The sequence below is a fragment of the Thalassophryne amazonica genome, chromosome 7, assembly GCF_902500255.1.
Source record: "Thalassophryne amazonica chromosome 7, fThaAma1.1, whole genome shotgun sequence".
NCBI classification, from domain to species: domain Eukaryota; kingdom Metazoa; phylum Chordata; class Actinopteri; order Batrachoidiformes; family Batrachoididae; genus Thalassophryne; species Thalassophryne amazonica.
In genome coordinates this window covers 54,407,841-54,426,827 of record NC_047109.1, presented here as the reverse complement: position 1 = coordinate 54,426,827, position 18,987 = coordinate 54,407,841, and the positions used below count along the sequence as shown (strand labels likewise).

Genomic DNA, 18,987 nt, shown 5'->3' with positions numbered 1-18,987 from the left:
TCTACTAAGGAGTGGCTTCTGTCTGGCCACCTTACCATACAGACCTGATTGGTGATTGCTGCAGAGATGACTGTCCTTCTGGAAGGTTCTACTCTCTCCACAGAGGAATGCTGGAGCTCTGACAGAGTGACCATCGGGTTCTTGGTCACCTCCCTGACTAAGGCCCTTCTCCCCCGATCACTCAGTTTAGATGGGCGGGCAGCTTTTGGAGGAGTCCTGGTGGATCCGAACTTCTTCCATTTACAGATAATGGAGGCCACTATGCTCATTGGGACTTCAAAGCAGCAGAAATGTTTCTGTAGCCTTCTCCAGATTTGTGTCTCAAGACAATCCTGTCTTGGAGGTCTACAGACAATTCCTTTGACTTCATGCTTGGTTTGTGTTTGACATGCACTGTCAACTGTGGGACCTTATATGTAGACAGCTGTGTGTCTTTCCAAATCATGTCCAATCAACTGAATTTACCCCAAGTGGACTCCAATTAAGCTGTATAAACATCTCAAGAAGGATCAGCAGAAATGGGATGCACCTGAGCACAATTTTGAGCTTTATGGCAAAGGGTGTGAATACTTATGTACATGTGAGTTCTTAGTTTTTTTATTATTATTGTTAATAAATTTGCAAAAATCTAAAAAAAAATTTAATGTTGTTATTATGGGGTGTTGTGAGGACAATTTTGTGGAGAAAAATGAATTTCGTCCATTTTGGAATAAGGCTGTAACATAAAATGTGGAAATAGTGAAGCACTGTGAATACTTTCTGGATGTACTGTACCATGGGTGCCTTGATCGCTTCCTTCATAAGTCTCCTTCCTGCACAGTCATTCAGATTTTGAAAGCTGCCTTCTACAAAACAGATTTAGCATACACTACCATACTGCTAGTATTTCTTAATGAGTGATGTCTTAGGGTGGTCTCCCATTGCTGATTTGAAGCCCCAATTTGAGTTCCAATTCCAAAATTGACGCTGCCTGTGTGTCCTTGCACAAGAAATTTAATCTGCACTCTCTACCAGCATCAGTCTACCCAGCTATAAAAATGAGTTTCGGCCTTGGCTGTGGAAGTAAATGTGAGGCATTACTGTAAAGCGCTTTGAGCATTTGCTAGATGGAAAAACACTATAGAAATGCAGTTCTTCTTCAAACAAAAGTTGTACTTTCGCTTACAAATGAGCATAACCAATGATTGCTGACACTAATCTACGTATGACTACTTGGGTGTATGCACTGCCAGTTGAAGTTTTTTTCTTTTATTTTAAAAAAAATGCCACAGGGTGTTTTTTCCTGATCATTGTTGCCAGCGTGCTTGCTTAGGGGTGGGTAATGTTTGACCTTACCCTTGTGAAGCACCTTGGAGAGACATATGTTGTGATTTATATAAATAAATTAAGGGGAATGCTATTCCAGTACTACTTCCACACTTTTCGCTAAAACATACATAACTTCACCTTTAAAAACTGTCTTCTGTTAAGGAGCACAACCTGCTTTTGATGGGACTTGCGTTGCAGAGAAGAATGAAAAGGAGGCTTCTGCTTCAGTTACTGCATACTGTACCCAGAGGTCCACTGTCACCTATTTTTGCTAAATATTACCCCAATTTGCACATGTTATATCTGACTATTCACTGTTTTGGATTACAATGTATCCCGACATCACATATTTTTTTAAAGCTGATCGTTCACAATGTTCTACAACACTACTTTTATAACTGACATTGGTGTTTGATTATGCAATTACTTTTTGTGCCAATAAAGTAGTCAGGCATCACAAATCAGCAATGGGAGGCTGTCCTTTTCTAAAATGAACTTGCTAGAAAAGTGATGATTTGTCAGAAAAATCATCCTTATATATAGTTTACAAACTAGATAATTAATTTGACAAGTCGAATTACTTATGGGGTCCGAAAATGTAGGGATTGTGAACACAAATGACTCTACTTCTTAAATCGTTAATGTGGTGTTTTTGAGACACCCCTTAAATTTGTGTTAAAAGTCTACACTAAAACACAACTTGGTTGTTTTGTTTCAAGTCCACTGGGGTGCAAAACACAGGAAAATGTACAAAAAAATAAATAAATAAATCCATGTCCAAATACTTACAACCCTGAATGTAACTAACATGATGGTTTGAAATGACAATGAGCGTGCACCAAACCCACAGTGTTGATGTTTCAATTTATTCAGCTCATCTGTACGTAGCCCGACTCTTCCAACATAAACCAAAACAGCATGAGCGGGAGTGAAACGCCTCTCATCATTGCAGCTGTGCTGCCTTGAGGGTGATCTGCTGAAAGTTAAACCGAGCCTCTCCAATGTGCAGCCACTGAGAAAACAGCAGCATGTGATGTGGTGGAGTGGATAATCTGTTTCTTTGCTGCTGGAGCACGAGAGCCAGTGTCAAATCCATCGGTAGAAAACAATTTGTTGGTATACGTATTGATACTTGACAGCACACAGCGCTGAGGCTGGTGCAGAGCCGAGTGTTGGCAGTGTGCAATGCCAGGTTGTCTCGGCAGAGTGAATTTTCACCACTGCTTGTGTGAACACGGCCTGAGAGAGCGGAGCTGCGCTGTGAAAAGCTGCTGACATAAATATAAAATTTTTGACAATGAATATTCTCAGCATGTCCTCCAGGCTCGCTTTTACTGTATGAATTTTGTGCTTTCAATTTTATCATTAATGTGAAGAAGAAGAAAACGAACGGAAAAGTAAAAAACTAGACGGTTGCATCATTTAATGAGCTCCTATTCAATGCAGATAGGGTACCAACATCAAAACTAATTGTTTCGGGGAAAGTCCTATCATGAGTTCCTCTGGCTCCTTTCTGTCTCTCATGTTGTCTCTCTCCTCTTACCTGGCACACAACAGGAAACTGGGATCTGTGGACATGGTGGCCATCAATCCCCAGAGGGAACACTGCAGCCAGAGCCATCATGCAGCCCACTGCTGTCATGTTGTTCAGATACGGCTGAGAGTTCTGGATGTAGCTGCAACAGAATCACAGAGACAAAGTAACACCAGTAAATTACTTCCATTTTAAGAGAAGATGCCTTTTATTGCAACTTGGTGTATTTGTGGCAGTTTCGGATGTTATTGCGCTCGGTTAATATAACACATTTCTCACAAAGCAATTGCCGAGCTTTGAGAACACAGTCAAGTCATTAAAGGAAAAGAAAACTCAATGATAAAATACAGCTGGAAAGATAGACTGTGCTATAAACTAACAACTGATGCACATAAATGAAACTAAGGAGCCTTTACAACTGAAATATCTGCCTTCGAAAGTGGAATTCATCCATCATCGACGATTTCATAAACGCCGCCACTGATACAATTTGAACCAATCAGAAAAAAATCCCCTGATCGCTTGCGGAATGCTGTGACGCAGCATGGGGACAGAAAGGTAAATACCGTAATTTACGGATTATAACCCGCTGCATTTTTCACACACTTTGAACACTGTGGTTTAAACAATGATGCAGCTAATTTATGGATTTTTACAGGCTTTCTCATAAGTCAAAATACGTCAATTGATGCTGTCCATTAATTGGCTGAAAGCTGCGGTGGTCCTCACACGACGTCAAGTCACACACACACAATAAATATAAAGTCTTATATGTTAGTTGTAGTGGATTCATCAACACTTCCTGCAGAAAACAACATCTGAAAACAATTAAATCCTTGTAGATGAAGAAAAGTCCCTCTGGCACTTTGCGTTGCAGTCGTGCTCCCGTTAGAGCAGCCAAGTACCCCCCCCAGTGTGTCTTTAAGCTGTGCTACAAGTTGGAAATGTCACAGCACCTAACGTCTCATTCACGACAGACACCAGGCGATCCTGGTTGCACCATGAAATTATGTCATGATGCAAAAAGAAAACAAAAGAAATTCCAATGACCAGGACTCAGTTCTGTGTGTTTAGCAAATCAGAGCCATGAGACACCATGCGTGCTACAAAACGTGCTCATCAGAAAAACAGAATTTACGGTATGTATTTAATTACAAGTTAAAAAAAATATTTCTGTCTAAGTCATCTCAAACTTGTTCCAGAAAGGGCCAAGAGGGTGCAGGCTTTCTTTGCAACCACCCACTCCACCAGCTGATTTCACTGATTAACTCAGGGGTGGCCAAGTTCGGTCCTCGAGAGCCACCTTCCTGACACGCTTAGTTGTCTCCCTGCTCCAACACACCTGAATCCAATGAAAGTCTCATTAAAAGTCTGCTAACGAGTCTAACGAGTTAAAGTGATGTTAATCAGTGAAATCACCTGGTGCAGTGGGTGGTTGCAAAGAAAGCCTGCACCCTCTCGGCCCTTTCTGGAACAAGTTTGAGACCTCTAATCATCTTTGCCTCTTCTATACTGCAGGGTGACACTGGCGGAGTGTTGAACCTCTGTGCCCATGTGACATCACACATCGTTGTTACAGCAGATGGCATGGCCGCCTGGTGGTGGCTTTAGACCAGCCATACAAAAACACACTTAATTTTAACATAAATGATCACACATGCCTACAACTTTTCATATGGGCTCTCAATATCATAATCGACCAACCTAATCGTAAATTATCAGTGGTTTTCTTTTCCTTTAAAACAAAGTTTGGTGGAGTGAGAAACGTGAGGGCTGGAACCCAAGTCATAAACAATCCCACATCTTAGATACAGTAGTGTTGAGAATAATAGTAGTGCTAGGTGACTAAAAAGATTAATCCAGGTTTTGAGTATATTTCTTATTGTTACATGGGAAACAAGGTACCAGTAGATTCAGTAGATTCTCACAAATCCAACAAGACCAAGCATTCATGATATGCACACTCTTAAGGCTATGAAATTGGGCTATTAGTAAAAAAAAGTAAAAAGAAAGGGGGTGTTCACAATAATAGTAACATCTGCTGTTGACGCTACAAACTCAAAACTATTATGTTTAAACTGCTTTTTTTAGCAATCCTGTGAATCACTAAACTAGCATTTACTTGTATAACCACAGTTTTTCATGATTTCTTCACATCTGCGAGGCATTAATTTTGTTGGTTTGGAACCGAGATTTTGCTCATTTACTAGTGTGCTTGGGGGCATTGTATTGTTGGAACACCCATTTCAAGGGCATGTCCTCTTCAGCATAAGGCAACATGACCTCTTCAAGTATTTTGACATATCCAAACTGATCCATGATACCTGGTATGCGATATATAGGCCCAACACCATAGTAGGAGAAACATGCCCATATCATGATGCTTGCACCACCATGCTTCACTGTCTTCACTGTGAACTGTGGCTTGAATTCAGAGTTTGGGGGTCGTCTCACAAACTGTCTGCGGCCCTTGGACCCAAAAAGAACAATTTTACTCTCATCAGTCCACAAAATATTCCTCCATTTCTCTTTAGGCCAGTTGATGTGTTCTTTGGCAAATTGTAACCTCTTCTGCACGTCTTTTATTTAACAGAGGGACTTTGCGGGGGATTCTTACAAATAAATTAGCTTCACACAGGCGTCTTCTGTCACAGCACTTACAGGTAACTCCAGACTGTCTTTGTTCATCCTGGAGCTGATCAATCGGTGAGCCTTTGCCAGTCTGGTTATTCTTCTATCCATTTTGATGGTTGTTTTCCGTTTTCTTCCACGCGTCTCTGTTTTTTTTTGTCCATTTTAAAGCATTGGAGATCATTGTAGATGAACAGCCTATAACTTTTTGCACCTGTGTATAGGTTTTTCCCTCTCCAATCAACTTTCTAATCAAACTACGCTGTTCTTCTGAACAATTTCTTGAACGTCCCATTTTCCTCAGGCTTTCAAAGAGAAAAGCATGTTCAACAGGTGCTGGCTTCATCCTTACATAAGGGACAACTGATTCACACCTGTTTGTTCCACAAAATTGATGAACTCACTGACTGAATGCCACACTACTATTATTGTGAACACCCCCTTTTCTACTTTTTTTTACTAATAGCCCAATTTCATAGCCTTAAGAGTGTGCATATCATGAATGCTTGGTCTTGTTGGATTTATGAGAATCTACTGAATCTACTGGTACCTTGTTTCCTATGTAACAATAAGAAATATACTCAAAACCTAGATTAATCTTTTTAGTCACATAGCACTACTATTATTCTGAACACTACTGTACACCTTTGCATTTGCTTTGTATACTAAGATGTGAGAGATGCCTGCAATTCTGCACAGAATCCATCAATCCAGAGAAAAAGAAGCTTTCAGAGAATTCATATCCTCATCCCTTAGACATCGCCCCATACATGGGCGAATACTACAAACATAGCAATGACAGAAAATTGTTATTGAATTGATCACAATAAATCACAATCAAAAGAAATGAGAAAAGATAGTCAATACTCACTTACAAAAAAAGACTTATACATATCATGACCATACAGACAAGGCTTACTGGTCACAACAAAATACTAAAATGTCATATGAAAATTCACTAAGGTATGTCTTCTATAATACATTCTAATTCTAAGGTAGAACTCTACTAGTGTATACTAAGGTATATCTAAATATCTAAAAAAAAAAAGAAGAGCAGAATAGAAGAGTAGAATAGAGTAGAGTAGAGTCACTTAGGTGCCGGGTCTTGAGAACCAGGGATGGTAGGTTGAAAAGCTTTTTTACCCCATGGGAACTCTTTCTACCCACCTAAGCAGCTCAAGAAAATGGACAGCATGTACATAAGTGATATTTACACAATCTTCATACAGGAGAAGATTGTAGTATACGTATACCTAGTCTGTAAATTAGTAGTAAAATTAAATTTTACTACTAAACATTTTGATATTTTATACTAAATAGATATTTAGTAGATATTTTTTACTAAATTTTACATTCGAATAAAGTGATGACTTAATTATGACTAGCACATTGCCCATGGGGATCCATGGGCTCTAGACTGGGTAGTGTTTATAAAATAGGTAGCTCACAATTTTCATGGGTGGTAATAAATTATGCAAAGTTTCCATAATGAGGGTGAGTCCAGAATGTTTTTAGAACCTTAGACCTTAACAGTTTTTAGAACTCAACCCTTTTATTGCCTATTAATTACATAATTATTTAATTTTAATTTACTGTCTTAATGTATTTATAAATTGTTTAGGTTCTTGTTATCATATGCACACTATTATTATTATTATTATTATTATTACTTGTATTATCATCATCAAAATGATTATTATTATTTTATTTTCTCATTATTTATATTTTGTCATTTGATTTTTAAATGGACCACAATGGAAATAAGTGTTTTCACTTTCTTGTGTTGTCCATGTATTTTAACGTATTTACAATTATGTTATGTACATACATTGAACTTAGTAAATAAAAACATGCACGCACACATGCCTTTAATATATAGATGATTTACCGCCTCCTGCTGGATTGGCGTATGAATCCAGAATGTAAATATCAACGTCCACTGTTCAGTACTGTTAGCTAATATCCGTAGTTTCTCAAAAAATATTAGCCATATCAACTTTCTGTTTTGGTTGTGTTCAACCTTGACCCAAAAATACATAAGCATACCAAATGGCAAATGTCAGCTCTCCCCAATTTGCCCGTGGTCAAAATCGTGTATGCATGCAAGTATGCTTATATTTTGACACACCCACAAAAAAAGACGGTGGCGGGAGACATCAAATGCACTAGTTTTCACTCACGGTAACGGCAACATGATTCATTAAACTGACTAAACCAGTTGTTCTACAAAAACACAATTAATCAGTAACACTAACAACACTGTTAAACTAACATGATTACGCTTCCTTTTTAGATATTTAGATATACCTTTATATACTAGCATAGTTCCACCTTAGAATTGGAATATAATATATAAGATATACCTTAACTGAATTTTCATAAACCACAATAACAACATTTAAAACCCCAAAGCTCTGAACTCCCATGGTGCACTGCAGCATAATGTCCATTGTTCACTGTTGTTAGCTAATATTACAGATTTCTCCAAAAATATCAGTCCTATCAATTTTCCATTTTGCAGTGTTCATCTTTGACCCAAATATATAAGCATAACAAAGGGCAAACGTCAGGTCTCCCTAGTTTCTCCGTGATCGAAGCCATACACACGCATGGACACATACAGTACATGCACACAGAGGCTACATGGCTATGATAATACAGATATTTATTAGTTATAGACCCTTGCTTCCATTTCAGATTCTTGTCTTTTGCCTGCTGTTTTGGACCCTGGTATGACAGTCTGTGTTTTGGATAATTCTGCTATCTTGTAAGGCCATTGCTACTGAAAACTCTAGTTATTGAACTTTTGGCTTAGTTTTCTGTTTTCCACAGGCTGAGGCAGTGTTTTTGGACTGATTACCGTGTACCTGAACATAGCCTGCATTTTTGACCATTCCTCCAGTCTGTCACATTTTATTGAACAATAACATTTGTTCAAACCATCCTATGTTGTGTTTGTTTGCATTAGGGTCCCAGTAAGTAAGTCCCTTCAGCTGCTGACTTGTTTTGCACTTGGGGTTGCCACAGCTAATCCGAGGTGGATCTGCATGTTGAATTGGCACAGGTTTTACACCGGATGCCTTTCCTGACTCAACTCCAAATTTTATGGAGAAATGTGGCAGGGAACCTTCCACACTGAAACCAAGCGCACTAACCAGTTGGCCACCACCCCTATTAGAGTCCTAGTTTAGATCTTTTATTTATTTCAAAGTCATTGCAGAAAATTTAATTTATTTATTTATTATGTTTTAATCAGTTAATGTCACATGTTAACTGGTGACGTGAGGATTTTGTGGGTACACTCTTCTGGACAGAGTGCCTCAGATATTTGCTCAGGGGGTTGGTAAGGTTAGACCTTGTGTGAAGCACCTTGAAACAACTTTGTTGTGATATGGCGCTATATAAATGAAATAAGAAAAAATAAATTTTAATTGTACTTGGTACCTGTTGGAACCACTCTACAAGTCTGTGGGTAACAGAGCCCAGAGTATTACCACTGGAACCAATGTGGAATTACCCATCCATATCTTTTCTAGCTCTTCCTTCAAGTCCTACTGCTTCTCAGTCTTCTTGTGTCCTTTCATTTGATATATACAGTATACCCATGATCTGAAAACCTGTTTTCTTTGTATGACACCAAATGGTCTGTGAGAGAGAAAATGAGAGGCCCAGTGCCAATATCCACCCTCAAAGAGTCACAACTTTAAAGCGTATTCCCACTAAGTGCATGAGGGTTTAGGAATGTCCCACTGTCAAATTGTCAAGTGCACGACGGCTCCAAGGCAGACATTTTGAGCCTATTTTGCCCACTTTCACTCAGTCGGCATTTCTGCAGACTGAGACTGGAATTTAGAGGGTTGTAACATCAAATACAGGGTTACCAGGGGAAGCCCAGAAGTTAAGAAAGATAAACAGTCATGATCCAGCTGCCGCTGCAGACCCACTGCAAACCACACCCCTTCAAAAAACAAGTAAAAACTAAGGAAATTGCTTTTTTCTAGCACAGTTATTCTGAATTTAACAAAACAAACAAACTCATACACAGCATTTTTGTATTCCACTGATTTCACATTTTTATTACACATTTAACCCTTAATAATGTTTTTCGTTAACTCAGCCAAATGGGGTGTACAGCCAGTACACTCCGAGTGCTGGTCCCAAACTTGGATAAATGAGTATTGTAGCATCAGGAAGGGCATAAAGTGTAAAAAAGCCACAAAAATCATGCAGGTCACAAATCAGATTTCCATACCGGATCAGTCGAGGTCCAGGTTAAAGGAGACCTGCATTGAAAAACATGCAGTCAGATTTTTTGAACAAAAAATGACTTACATTTACACATGAGATCCTTCTGAATGTAGTCAAGTAAATCTGCAAGCCCAGATCTGTCATTCAACGGAGAAATCTTCATTTGAAAATGACAAATTTACAGCTAACATTTAGTCCTCCGCAAATTGTCCCTCTCATCATGGACGCTGCCGACAAGTCATGGACAAGACCCTCTTCCAGCATGCATTGCGCCAACTGTAATTTGTGGATTTACGTCAGTTTTCATCTGCACCTTTTTCTTGTCTTATACGGAAGGATCTACTTTTTTAAAAACTTCATATTGTCTTGCGGCACGTTTGGTGAGTACACATTTCTTTTATTTGTTCTTGAAAATTATTTTTGTGGACTTTTTCATACGCCCGTTTGATTGAGTGGTGTCGCATTGAAAATCTACTGTCTTTCACCTCCCGTGTACCGTCGCGGGCTACGGAGGCGAGACCCGCAAAGAATTCAAGTCATTAAAAATATATAAACCTCTCTCAGCGGCCATGGAGCTCTGTGGCTCCGATTACCGAGACGTGCGGCGCTGCGGATTTTGCAGCAAGAAGTCTGTCCTTGCGAGCAACAGGTGTCACCGCGCGCACTGCATTAAAATGGCGAGTGTAGTCTCTGGACTTGTGCCAAGTTGGCTGCAACTCCATTCAGTAGACAGAGAGGTGGTGCTGGCTGCACAGCAGACACGGGGGTGTGAGTGCCACGGAGGCATTTAACGAGCGCATGCACTCGGTAAGCGTATCGGGGGCAGTGAAAGCGAGGCGTCGGGGAATAATGTCGCCCGCTGTCGATGCCGCCGCTGATCTGATCCCCGGATCTGAGCAAGCAGAGCTGTATCTCACATTCATTGCAGCTTACTTTTGGATGTTGAAACCAGGATGTGTATAACAGTAACGTTACTAAGACATAAAATCAATTTCAATGCGGGATCGGACTGAAGGCGGGAACGCGTCGTCTTGTCACCGACGTCATGGAAATGATCCAGATGTACAAACTGTTTTCACAGAGGGCTAAATGTTAGCTGCAAATTTGTCATTTTTAAACGAATATTTCTCCGCTGAATTACAAATTTGGGCTTACAGATTTACTTTACTGCATTCACAAGGGTCTTATAAATACATATCAGCTATTTCTTTTCTGAGATCTGACCACATTTATTTCAATGCAGGTCTCCTTTAACAATAACCGCCACTGACGCTGTTGCCCAACAGTGTGCCAGTGGAAATTGGGCTGCTGCTGGGCAAAGAAGAAGGACAGGAGAAGGCATCTGGATGCAGCGGGAGAGGAAGAAAACTAGAAGGGTGGAAGTGAGATTTGGAACTCTGAATGTTGGCAGTATGACTGGTAAAGGGAGCGAGCTGGCTGACATTATGGAGAGGAGAATGGTAGATATATTGTGTACACAAGAAACCAAGTGGAAGGGAAATAGGGCCAGGAGGATCAGAGGTGGGTTCAAGTTGCTGTGTCATGATGTGGGTAGGAGGAGAAATGGTGTTGGAGTCATTTTAAAACAAGAGTATATTAAGAGTGTGCTGGAGGTTAAGCAAGTGTCTGACAGGGCTTGAATTACATCCAACCCATGATGTGATTAAATTTCAACCAGGGTCCCCTGACAAATGCATAACTGTACTGGATGTGTAGCATGTGATCACATTAATACGGACATCAGATCACAGACGTGCACACCCACAGCCATTATTACCAGTAATAGGCACCTGTCCATGTTGCATTGCAGTGAACCCATGATCATGGGACCGTGGTTCACATACATCAGTTCATATAGTGGATCCAAGACGTAATCCAGAGAACAGGTAAGGCAGATTCTGATATCACAGCACTACACAGCACCCCCCCCCCCCCCAAAGCACGCACGGTCTCGCCCTCTCTCCCTGTCTCACGCCCTCTTTCTCGCTTTTTTATATTCTATTTTACTCTTTTGTTCACTCCCCCTCTCTCTTTTTGATTTCTATTTTACTCTTTTTCTTTTCACTCCCTCTTTCAGTCTCCAGGAACTCAGTGGGTCAGCAACATGCCCTGCTCTCCAGACCAGCAAAGCGATCACATGAATTGACTCATGGCTGTCCCTTCTTGAGGATGTGGGGTCCATGAGCTGGCCACACTGTGATACACATGTGTATCCTGACTGTCAGTTATTGCTACATGACGGACAGACTGTGTGGACATTGTGATCACGTGTTATGTGCCGCGATGTGCAGCAACCCGTCACATTGTCTGGCTCTATGGCGGGTGTTGGCTGTGGAACACCACGTCAAATTGGATTTATATCTTGTGGTGGACAATGCTTTTGTGAGCTGACGTTGGGAACTCACAGCCTACCAGGATGAGAGGGTGGTCAGCACAGGCTTCTGTGTTCATCCTGCGCTGTGATACGCACATGGAGGCATTACAAAGGTGAGGTTTTATTTTTATTTCTGTTGTGATAACCTGGCGACACAGTTGCCCAGTCAAAACACCTACAGAGGGACATGGTGTATATGTTATGATAGGTGGATCACAGTCGTGACATCCTGGTCAGCTGTGTTGTGTTGCAGTGCACAGAGCCTGTGACACACATCGACTCGCCATGGGGCAGCAGCGTACCGTGTCCACCTGCATGTCGTGTTACAGCGATGATCATAATATTTGACATACATTATGTAATCCATGGGAGGGGACAACAATTTATCTGGACCATTAGGATCATTATGGATATGACAGCCGGGTCAGATGTGTGCACTGCGCTGCACTCTGCAGTGCATTGACCCACAGTGACACATGGTGCTTTCGGTTTGACAGCGCATTGGCCGCATCCAGTTCACATGATGAATGCGTGCCACAGACAAGTCACATGACATGTCCTTTGCGCTTCCTAAAAGGGATCCAGTGGAGATGCATGTCTGTGGCACATTCTGGACATGCTGGCAGAATTTGACGTGCCTGACCATGGTGAATATCACTTGAACGCTGTCCAGACTGCTGTCACACTGCACTTCGACCGCTGTATGAGCTTTCACCACACCGAACACACCTCGACAGTAGCAGGCATGTGCTCTATAGTCAGGCTGGCCATGTGATTGTGCCCACCTTTTTGAATTGCACTCAGAGTGCTGTCGGAGGTTTTGCGAGTGTACCTGGACTTTGGCCGACTGTAGGTTGAATGTCCATTTGGGTGGTATTCAGACACATTCTGATCTAGTGTGATGGAGAGGTGCATTCAGGCACAGGTGGGACATTCGACCAGGATTTAACATGGCAGAACATTTCAAACTGTCCCTCGAATGCTATCAGAATGCTCTGACTGGCGTTTTCATGCCGTACGACTATTTCGACTGTGTACCTCAAATGTTGTGTGCATGTGCTCTGAGAAGTGAATGGCACTTGCATCCAGCAACTGCGATTATGGCAAGTGACACGTGCAAGAGCCACAATTACATACTGTTTTCTACTTCACATTACTGCTCACTATCAACTGTGCATTTACTCATAGTAAATCGCTTGCACAACTGTCTCCACCCCAGTGTCCAAAGGTTTGCACTGCCCATGTAATTTAGTAAATCAGGCCCTTGGTGAGCCATAGTAGCTTACTGAAAATGTGTTAAAGACACTAGGGGAAAATTAAACCAGGACAATTGGTAAAACATCCTACACTCACTGTTCCTATTACATACACCTTGTTAGTACCAGGTTGGACCTCATTTTGCTTTCAGAACTGCCTTCCACCTTAATTCTATGTGACAGATTTAACAAGATGCTGGAAATATTCCTATCAGATTTTGATTCATATGTAGTATTACGCAGTTCACCTGTGCGTAAATGCTGCAGAGATCCAAGTGACACATTACCTCAATATATGGCATTCATATGGGATCTACTGAATAACAATGAACGTATTGCAAGGGATTTCATGATACTAGAAAAGCAGCAAGAGTGAAAAACAGCATCCATATATGCAGTAGGTCAGAAGTGTGTTTGCTTTGGTCAGCAACAAAAGTTATAACAGTGATGTGCATCACCTGTCCTGCAGTGGATTAAATCAATAACAGATGTTGCAGTAACATTACAGGTGACTGATTAGTGCTAATCATTCCTTGTGCCATGCCACAAAAGACAAATAACAGGATCCTCACTGCTTGTCTATAATTTAAAATATTTTTGCACCAGTTCTATGAATGTGACAGCCTGAGAGAAAAAAAAGTTGCTTTGTGAACATATGCGTTCTGATTCAAAGTTAAAAACTATTAGAAAAACCAGAGTCTCAAAATTCCCAACATTATCTGAGACACAAAAATACCACATACTCATATTAAACTAGAAGTCTGTTTCCAGTTGAGAACCAATTCCAAATGATCTGATTCTTTGGAACTGTAATGATTCCTTTCATTAATGCCAAAGTTATTTCTGTGAGTACCACACTGCAAAAACTGATGTGTCACAATGCACATGCTGCGTCTAATGTCACATTGCATCCGGGCGCTGAGCTGCTGGAAAATTGCAACAGGAAGGAGTCAGAAAGGAAAAAAAAAAACATATCCGTTCAAAGCACGGCTTAATTTCATGAAAAACGATGACAACTAAGACTGCATGAATAATCCAGTGCAATTATATGTGAAAGGCTGTGGTTTAAATAAATAAATGAACAAGTCATCTTCATGCACTGCAGTGTGCGTGCACCCCACTATTAAAACACAAAGACAGTGTGATTCGTTGTGTGAACCGCAAATATTCACTGCAGCTCGTTAATACAGAGCTCATTAACACAGCGATTGTTAACACAGTAATTTATATGTTAAACGTAAAACTGGCAATAAAATATTCTGATGAACGCCTCAGAGATCTCAGAGTTTCTTAAAATACTGAGTAAAAAGCTGTTGGAGCTGTGAATGAAGTAACGTAATAGCAGCACAGTTCTAAAACTGCAATTCATAAATCTTTAAATTTTAATTTTAAAATTCTAAAAGTTTCAATTGTAACTTAAATTATTGATCAGTTTGAAATAAAGTGACTCGGAGTTTTTGATTAAGACTGAAATTCCCATTAACAGATTTGGAAATATAAACAGCCTACTTTGTAGTCTTGACCAAAAAGGATAATTAATACTGGGCAAAATCCATTTACATCTTTTACATTTTCATGTGGTTGAGGTTTAATGTTAAACATCTGCAAAGCCTCACAATTCTACGACTGTTCTCACAGAAATTATTCTGCTTAACAGAAATTAGCCCTGAGCAAACTCATTTTAGATTTCTGTGACATATGTAGCACCAAAATGTTTTAATTTTATCTAAGAACATAAAAAACACCACAATTTAATGGCCCAATTGTCATTTTTTTCAGGCAAGATGTAAAATTACCTGAAAATGTGCAGCAAGACCTTTCTGAGGAAAATTGCAATTTTAAAAGTGTACGGCTTTTTGGCGTTTTAAGCTTTAAGCCATAAAAAGAATTTTCTTTGGCACCACAATTTTATTCATTAGCCTTTAAGTAGGGGATTCATAATATCACATTGCCGATATGCATTATCTGGAAAAAAAATTAAATTTCAAATCAACACATAGTCTTGAACTACTTACAGTAGCGACCCATACAGTCTATGATAGCAATGTCATAGATCACGTGGGGCCTTCCCCCAGCTTGCGTGTGGGATGGTGGGAAACATATGCTGACAGCCAATTAGCGTAGAGATGCACAGAAATGTCTGCTGGCTGCTTTTTCTCTGGATGCTAATCCAACAGTGCAGAAAACACTCCAAAATGGCTTATTTGTGTATGAATCTAATATATTTCTCATATATTTTGTAAAAATGTATGAGAAATAAACACTTTTTAATCAAAAACACTGTTTTTGAAACCAGATAACACCTCTGAGGTGATTTACAAACCATCTTATGGATGTATGGTCAAAGGTAAGTTCCAGCAATTTCAAAACCTCATGCATGCACACACATACAAACTCCTGCAGACAGCATGAAAAGGAAAATAAAATAATCGTTATGTAATTCCGCTTCAGGTAAATATGTTCTCTTCATTAAGAAGAGCTTTAATTTTGTAACGTTTCACAAATAAACCAACATTATAATGCTTGGATTTCAGTAGAAGCTAAATTTTGTCAGTTTTGTGAAATTTGAGGAAAATCTTATAGCTTTAATCAAGCCAGTCTCACGTTTTTTTTTCATCCTCCCGTCATGAAATGAGTCACATTTTCGTGACAGGGTTTTTTTTTAAACTCACTATTACTAACCCTACTCCTACCCCCAACCCTAACCTTAACCTAATCCTACTCCTTCCCCCCCACCCTAACCATAACCACCCCAACCCCCCACTTCACTTTTAATTTCGTGCAGCCATCACAGAATGAATTAGAATGAATTGGTGCTGCCGTGACGAAAATGAGGCACTTTTCGTCACAATATCACGAACCCATAGATTAATGTATATTTCGTGCTTCTGAATCACGACTTGCTGTGAGACTGGGTTGCTTTAATACCCCAGTCACACTAGAGCACGAATGAGCCCAAATGCCATTCAAGACATTCGTGCGGCCAGAGCACATGTACTCTACATTTGTGTTACGCTTGTATTGGAAAACATTTAAACAGCGGTCGAGTGGCAGTCATATGGAAATTCATACGCAATTCGAACTGTTCGAACTGCGTTCAAGGGGTTGTACGAATTGTACGAGCACGTCGAATCATGGCCGAATATCTCGACCGTCCTCCCCATCACACAAGAGCACGAATGCCATGCAATATGAGCTGCTTTCGAGCTCCATTCGGAGCATGCTGATCGCGTTTGAGGGAACCTCAAAATGGATCAGACACGCACATCCCAATTGTGTCCCCAGTGAGCCGGACCCCCCTCCCCCCATGCATCCTGTTCATGGCGCACAAAAGAAATATTGCATTGTGCAAAGTCTGTGGCATGCAATCATTATGTACATTAGATATGAACATTGCGCGATCACACTGAATATTCCATGTGTCACAGCGCATCAGCACATCTCCGTGATGACTGATACGCACTGCAGTCGTCTGGACAGGGTCTAACAGCCATGTTAACATGATATTACAGATAGATCCTTTGACACCTGAGGTGGACTGACAATGGATGTGTGATATCATGCTCATTCTGGACGTTACAATGTGAGCAAAGGCGTTGCGCATCAGAGTGGCTCTGTGATACGCTGACTCTCACTGCGGTCGTTTGGATGGGGTCTAACAGCCATGTTAATATGATATTATAGATACATCCTCTGACACATGAGGTGGACTGACAATGGATCTGTAATATCATGCACATTATGGGCATAAGTGCAGAGCCTTTGACTCAGCGTGAGGCAGGGAGCCGCAAAGCTGCATATGATGTTACAGCTAAGATGATGATCAAAATTCACTTATGTTATGCAACCCATGTCTCTGTAACAGCCTAGTCAGGTGAGCTGCGCAGGGAGTCAGCGTGTCTCAGATCCGCATTGTACCGCGCATGGCTGAATGGGCTGTCACTGTGATGCTGAGAATCAAGTGCCATGTTTGGCTGTGACATAAAACAAGTTTAAAAGACAGAAAAATAAAAGATGACAGGTTGAATCTGCACCCCCACTGAGGAAGAGGAGACCGTGGAGGGTGAAAAGGGGGCCACCTGCGCTCTGGACTCTAAACATGTACAGGCTGACACACACACACACACACACACACACACACACACACACACACACACACACACACACACACACACACACACACACACACACACACACACACACACACACACACACACACAGAGATCAGCTCCTGCTGGAGAGGAGGGCACGTTCAGTTAACACACACTTAAGGGGAGAACTACCGACAAAAGTACTGACAAAACTGGCCGGTGTGGCTGTTTTCTTTTATTTATTTTATTTGAAATTTTTGTGGAAAAGATCTGCGTAAAAGCAGTGATGCATTTTGGCTCAACTGTGTACAACCCCAATTCCAATGAAGTTGGGACATTGTGTGAAATGTAAATAAAAACAGAATACAATGATTTGTAAATCCTCTTCAACCTATATTCAATTGAATACACCACAAAGACAAGATATTTAATGTTCAAACTGATAGACTTTGTTGTTTTTGTGCAAATATTTGCTCATTTTGAAATGGATGCCTGCAACACTTTTCAAAAAAGCTGGGACAGTGGTATATTTACCACTGTGTTACATCATCTTTCCTTCTAACAACACTCAATAAGCATTTGGGAACTGAGAACACTAATTGTGAGTGTCATGACTGGGTATAAAAGGAGCATCCTCAAAAGGCTCAGCCATTCACAAGCAAAGATGGGGCAAGGATCACCACTTTGTGAACAACTGTGTGTTTTTGGAAATCATGGACGTTGTGTCCTCCGGACGAAAGAGGAAAAAGACCATCCAGATTGCAGTGCAAAGTTCAAAAGCCAACATCTGTGATGGTATGAGGGGTGTGTTAGTGCCCATGGCATGGGCAACTTACACATCTGTGATGACACCATCAATGCTGAAAGGTACATCCAGGATTTGGAGCAACACATGCTGCCATCCAAGCAACGTCTTTTTCAGGGACGTCCCTGCTTATTTCAGCAAGACAATGCCAAGCACATTCTGCACGTGTTACAACAGCGTGGCTTTGTAGTAAAAGAGTGCGGGTACTAGACTGGCCTGCCTGCAGTCCAGACCTGTCGCCCATTAAAAATGTGTGGTGCATTATGAAGCACAAAATGCGACAACGGAGACCCCGGACTGCTGAACAACTGAAGTTGTACATCAAGCAAGAATGGGAAAGAATTCCACCTACAAAGCTTCAACAGTTCCCAAATGCTTATTGAGTGTTGTTAGAAGGAAAGGTGATGTAACACAGTGGTAAACTTACTACTGTCCCAGCTTTTTGAAACCTGTTGCAGGCATTATTTCAAAATGAGCAAATATCTCCACAATACCAATAAAGTTTATCAGTTTGAACATTAAATATCTTGTCTTTGTGGTGTATTCAATTGAATATAGGTTGAAGAGGATTTGCAAATCATTGTATTCTGTTTTTATTTACATTTTACACAATGTCCCAACTTCACTGGAATTGGGGTTGTACCACCCCTAGGTTCACGTCAACGACAGACCAATGAAGCACCGTCTGTCCTTCTGGGCTGAAGGAGTTGACGCTGAATTCGCAATTTGTCATGATCTGC

At 40.7% G+C, this 18,987-nt stretch overlaps 1 protein-coding gene across 1 annotated transcript in view; it reads right to left on the bottom strand.

Annotated features, from left to right (window-relative positions):
• Positions 1 to 18,987, bottom strand: part of gabbr1a (gamma-aminobutyric acid (GABA) B receptor, 1a) — a 442,232-nt gene that overhangs the window by 61,970 nt on the left and 361,275 nt on the right. Inside the window, exon 17 of the mRNA XM_034174198.1 lies at positions 2,852 to 2,984. Within this exon, the coding sequence (XP_034030089.1) occupies positions 2,852 to 2,984 (133 nt within the window). The remainder of the gene's footprint in view (positions 1 to 2,851; positions 2,985 to 18,987) is intronic.